The sequence below is a fragment of the Theobroma umbraticum genome, unplaced genomic scaffold (assembly GCF_002168275.2).
Source record: "Theobroma umbraticum cultivar Fairchild unplaced genomic scaffold, ASM216827v3 scaffold_239.0, whole genome shotgun sequence".
Lineage (NCBI taxonomy): Eukaryota > Viridiplantae > Streptophyta > Magnoliopsida > Malvales > Malvaceae > Theobroma > Theobroma umbraticum.
The window spans coordinates 530341-536836 of NW_018397279.1; the positions used below are offsets into that span (position 1 = coordinate 530341).

Genomic DNA, 6496 nt, shown 5'->3' on the forward strand with positions numbered 1-6496 from the left:
AAGTATTGTTCTCAGAAAAGCCAAACTCAATAATCCTCCTTTTTAATGCACTGCATGAGCGAAGATTCTAAGGACAGAAGACTTTAGGACCAATCCTTCAATCCATTCCATTGTCTAGCTATCCACCATAAAACCCAAATCCTTGTTGTCCCTATATTTACTAATGGTATCCCAATCAGTGAAGTTATGTTAACTAATAATGGAGAGTTTGAGGGATCTTGAATTCTTAATTATCCTATTTTCTTGTTGGCAAACTTTTTATCAAAGCTAGAAGAGGCATGGCAAGAAAGTAATTTTTATTAAAAAACTACAAAAGAACACTTATCATTTTCAAGCTGACACAAAGGCACATGCAAGAGTAAATAGATGAATGCCCTTTCTTTCCAAACAAAAAGGCTCTCAAGTCTTGTCACATATGCCAATATATATTGTCTTCAATCGTTTTTCCATTCAAATGACTTGTCGGCACTGCTAGCTTTCTCATTCACAAAATTGCCATAAATGAAGTCCATGACAATCACTCTAAATGCAAACCCTAACGTAAAGTTTAAATAATTATTTCATTACACGCATGTACACGTGCTTATATTATCATTTATAATTTTTTAATTTCATGTATCCGTTAAAATCGTTTTTTAAAAAATTCTCTAATAATTAGAATTTAAACTTTCATCTTTTTTATTTCAAGTTTGGATTTTTGAAAATAGAAAGTGAGATTCATAGGATGATCAAATTACCTTCTTTTGTGTAACCCAACACCATCGTGTATATAATTAGAAAAGAAAAGAAACACACATCTCTTAAAATCTATAGCCACATAGCTATATTACCTTAAAATTTTATTTGCCAACATTGTGAGGTTGCCATACGCATTCACGAATGTTTTTGATTGGATGGATCATGAAGGAATGGTTGTTGTCTTTTTGGATGAACTAGAAATTTCCATTGCACATTAGCTCGTAGGGATTGGCCTTGGCTAGCTCGATCGGCACATAAGTTATGATGACATTTGTTTTTCCAAAGCACATTCCCATGTTGTAATTTGCACTGAATGGCCGACCAATCATGTGATTTTTTCCTTATCTTTCACATGGAGGTTTTCCTTTAACTCTATATGCGATTCTTGCACATAAAACATGTGACCAAATAAAATGCGCGGCTCAAATTCGAGCTCTTTTTCTTATGTTTTGGTATGCAATGAAAGCTCACGCAAATGCTGCCCTCTTTCTCTTTCCCATATGAGACACGGTGCAGCATCCGAAGGAATGGTGTCTTGGAGTTATCTTCTGAATTCCTATTTTGAATAAGAGGTTGGGTGCTAAAGTTGAAGGTTGGTACACTGAAATATTGCTCATTCAATGTCATCAAAGGACCTAACTTTTGTATACCCCATGTTCTAGGTGAGATACATGATGCATTCACTAAGTTAATTCGAAACTATAAATTTGGCATTCCATTATTTGCTTGATGAATAAGTATAGGTTTCTATTTGATTATAGTTATAGATAAATATATGAAAGAGAGTGGGAAATCATATATATCATAGGATCTTTCATCTTATAAGAAATATCAATAAAGACATATTTTATCGACTTCACTATAATTAAGTTTATCTTAGCTTGTCAATGAGTTAGTAAGTATATATATATATATAGGATAAATACTCAAGGCGATCAAAACGAGATCAAGAAGAACTTTCTATTCTGGGGTTTGAAACGTCACTATGTGGTAACATGTTGAGCAAGTGGATGTGAAGTCTATAAGGCATGTGAAGACTTTCCTTGCGGCAGGTGCAAGAGTTAGGCTCACGTCGGCCTTTAAGTTTGCATGGCCATGCACAAAAATGGAAACAAAATGACAAAAGCGAAGCCCAATAGTACTATTTTTATCGGTGACTATAGCCTTGGGATGGACGTGTCGATTTTCTATTGGTTTAGTTAGGTAAGTCCTGGACATGTCCCTCTCCATCGTCTAAGATGATGGATATAGGTATATCATCCCCCATTAATTTGCATGCATGGAGGATAATGTGGTATACACACGCATTTGCCCAAAATTCCTTGCATACATCTCTCTTTTTTCTCAATATATTTATTTTTTGAAATTACCGTTTAAGGTAATCCGATAAAGTTTTACTTGGAAAAAGGATGAAAATAATTTTAATTTGACCACTATGTGTTTGTTATTTAGCACAACTATACATTAGCGTATAAAGAAGTTTTTCCATCATATATATACTTTACTAAGCTAACCTTAATTATGTTTGAAAAGACTAGTGTAGGGATTTGGGTTCTTAATTATAAAGCATAAACCAGCAAAACATGATGAATAAGTAAATATTATAGTACTATATAAAGTAAAGACAATATGATGTTTGTTTCACATCAATTGTTTGTCCTTTTTTTGTTTAGGTTAGAGGAAATCCTACCAAATATTAATTAACTAAATACTTAGTAATTAATCATTCTCAACTAATCTTATCTCTTTGATATATATTGGAGGTATAAGGAGGAATTATGAGATTCGAATCTTGACTCTCAATCTTCTGAAAATGATAATGAATGATTAAGTTAGACTTATAAAGTTTTCACTCAACTAAACTTCGATATAATTAGCATTTTATCGTAAGCCAATAATGCAAGGTCAAATCAATAGAATATATACATACAATAAGCTGAATACATTACCTTGATGGAAATGGATCTGCCAGCTTCTCTACCATTGTTGGCTTCATAATATTATATTGTTAATCCACAATAGTAATGTCAAGATCTTGGTTTATCTTTATTTCAAGGAGATTATTATACCAAAGCTAAGTAATTTATTGAATACTATATATATATATATATATATATATATATATATTTATATAGGTGGATGCAGTATAAGATCCGATTACAAGCCATACTTAATCCAAACATATGGAAAATACTAAGTCCAGTTCTCAACCACCGAGTGTAAACAAACCTAACGTTGATCCAAATCAAGCAGAATTAATTTGGACCGACAGGCGTAAGGTATATAGAAACTAATCCTCATGTTTAGTCCCCAGTAAGCAACTGCATGGACCAGAGATCCTCCATGCTCCAATAGTTTTCATATGATTCAACTGCCATTGACATTGCTGACTGTCCTGGAAATGCTTCCATGTTGAAATGGTTAAATGATGATGGAGGGTATGTTTCCCTCATATCTGTATTGCAAGGCACTTGGCTTGTGCTTGCTTGCTCAAGTAGCTCCGAATGACTCTGAGAAGAGCAAACTTCTGCTTGCTTAATGTGTTTCTGGATCCTAGTCCTCCAATAGTTCTTTATTTCATTATCTGTCCTTCCAGGCAGATGCTTTGCTATTTTCGACCACCTGCATTTGTGTAAGCAATTCTTAGAGAATTAAGATACACTCATCAAATATTATTATGCCTGGTTTTATTGTGTCCTGTTTTGGAAGAAGAAGAGGAAGAAAAGACATGTCTTCCAGAGTAAAAGTGACATTTAATGGTAAAGTAATGGAAAATGGGTCAAATTTTACAGAAAGTAATGTGTGATAGTACTGCAACGTGCAAACTATCCATGGTGGATAATCCAAGCTCCCACAAGTAGCTAGACTTTCTCAAAATGGAAATCTACCTCCATTTATGGCTACTATTCAGAATTCACAATTCTGGTTCAAATATGTCCTCAAAAAGATTCAGAACAGTCTCAGCTTGTTCAATCCAAATCAGACTTGTCTTTCATTTTCTCAAGAAAAAGTCTATATCAGTACAGAACCCTTTGACCAGAGACTTATCTCCACAAAATTAATGTTACCTTTTGCGGTCGGAATATTAGTATTAAATGAAAAAGAAAAATTAAAGCAGAAATTGAACACTTCTTTTGGATCAGATGCTTCCCTTATTTTTTTTTTTATTTTTCTAATGGAAAAGCTCCCATCATCTCCTTATAAATTCCAAGGGGCCGACCATGTCTTAACGATCTAAAACAAGAAGGTTTATGTCTACTTCAACCAAGTAAAATATGCTTCATTTTTCTCCTAAAAGAAGTCTTAACATGTGTCCATACTGGAAGGGGTTTAGCTTAAAATGGAAACGTTTGATTGCCAATCTGTTCTGCTTGCTGTCACTTTTGTTATTTGGCACATGATTAGTAATGATAATCATTACTAATATTTCAACAATTCTTTTCATAAGACTCTTCCTTGCATATATTTTAATACTAAGTATATGCAAATAAATATCAAATTTATACAAAGTATATATTTATACCCTTCTCTTGGTGGTAGTACTATACCAATTACCTTGTTGTTTCCAAAATCATTCTAGATACTTAGGAGAAAACAAGAGAGAGAGAAAGAGAGATGTAGTCTTTATGCTGAATTTGATGGTCTGCCATGTAAAACCTATATGGGAGGGTATGTCCAATATGAAACCTAAACAAGGAAGGTCGAAAAGAAAATAAGGCAAATCCACCTTTTAAAGCAAAATTCTTGTAGTACACTTCCATATGGATGGCATACAACCTTCATAAATATGGCAGGAAAATTCAGGGAAAAATGTTTAAAAAAGAAGAAGAAATCATCAAGGAATTTTGGCAGCCATGAAAAATTTAAGAACTGGGAAAGAATTACAAGGAAATTTGGTGGCCACAAGTTTGATATAAACCCCATGTGTTGCAAATCCTTTTGGTGGCCTAGAATAACTCATCCCCACGTTGCTAAATCTCCGAGAAGAGCAACGTGATGAATATTGGATGTACATATAGGCCTGGGAGAAGTGCACTTTTTCTGCTAATCATAGCTGAAGTCATAACACCAAGGAAGAGGGAAGAGTTTCTTCTTTGTATTTGTCAGGAGATCAAAGGGTAATAGGATTAATTTTTTTTATCCTACATTAATATGTAGATATATATATATATATATATAGTTTTATACTTTTTTTTGAAATAATGTTATTGATATACATGCAATATTTATCATAAGATAAACTAACCTGTTTCCCCACTTGGCATGCAATTCCATGATCAAAAGCTGTTCCTCCGACGTGATATTGCCTCTTCGGACATCCGGTCGAAGGTAGTTCAGCCATCGGAGCCGGCAACTCTTTCCAGTACGTTTCAATCCTGACAAAAGTTAGCAAATATAAGACATTTTTTATCCATTAGGGTTTCTATCAAAAAGCTTTAGTATATATTTTTCAATGAGAAGTTATTTTAAAAGCTTGAAAGATTTTTTTGCCCATTTTCTTTTTAATGAAAACAATAATTATCTATATGATCAAAATGTTGTTTCTTTATGGAAGTTTGTTGAGAGCTTAATAAATTAAAAGTAGTTTTTTTTCCCCTATTTTTGCTTATTATATATTGATAATTTACCTGCAGCTTTAGCAAGAGAATTCCAAACACCTTCGCCATGGTTGGCAATATAGTTGATGAGGATCAAATCTTCTTCCATGGTCCATGGTCCTTTTCTCACTTCAACGTCTTGAGATTTGCATGGTTTCTTATCCATCTTTAATTTCTTTTGGAAAGAGAAGAAAGATAGCAAGCACGAGAGACAGGATTTAAAAAAAAAAGAGATGATATGAAGAAAAAGAGAGAAGGAGAATGTGATGCAAAAGAAGGTAGATGGGGTTTTTATAGAGCAAAATCTAAGATTATTTTTGCTAGTAATCTTGTTGGTAATACCATTAGAGAAGAGCTTTAAACCTAACTATTGTCTTAATGAGAACACATGCATGCATGGCCCAAACACTTTTGCATGCAAGGCCACATATTATTGATATATTTTAAGGATTAATAATATTACTATATATTCTTTCTTTTGCATGTGACATTTAATTACTCTATATGTACCTAGCCATTCTTTTATGTATTATATATATATATATATATATATGAATATATTATCATATGCAATATTGCACATGAATAGTTATTTTTTATTTATTTTTAAATAATAATTATATATTACTGTAAATATTTTATAATTATATATAATTTGAAGTATAAATAATTGAAAATTTGTAATAACAATTAATAAATTATTTAATAACACTAGAATTATGAAAAACATCTTTCAATGAAAGTCATTAAATGCAATTTTAAACATTTATTTGAAAATTATTAAAAATTATAATTTAAAAATATAATCAAGAAATATGTCCCTTTTTATTAATCAAAAGTCTAGTTTTAGATGTATTCATGCTTTTATGTATCATGAATTATATATATTATATATATACACGTGTATATATAAGTTAAAAAATCAAAATTAAAAAATAAATAAAATCACACACACACACATATATTTATATAAAATATTACTATGAATGCAATTATTTAACTTCACTATTGGTCAAATTGGTTTACAAATTAAACAGCAAAAGGATATATCTAAAGGGAGATTAATGCAACTAGTTAGCAATTAGATCCCTTATTACTACCTACTCAAGTACTGGACATAAATATTCTAAAATTGATCATTTGTTTATGAAAATGAAAAC

General features: G+C 31.7%; 1 protein-coding gene across 1 annotated transcript; it reads right to left on the reverse strand.

The window, feature by feature from the left end:
- Positions 1-2798: 2798 nt before the first annotated feature.
- Positions 2799-5608, reverse strand: MYB21 (myb domain protein 21). Its single transcript, XM_021443496.2, has 3 exons — positions 5367-5608; positions 4985-5114; positions 2799-3360 (listed from the first exon to the last, which is right to left on the reverse strand). Exons 1-3 carry the CDS (start codon positions 5500-5502, stop codon positions 3042-3044), a joined length of 585 nt encoding a protein of 194 aa, XP_021299171.1. The 5' UTR covers positions 5503-5608; the 3' UTR covers positions 2799-3041.
- Between the last annotated feature and the right edge of the window lie 888 nt (positions 5609-6496).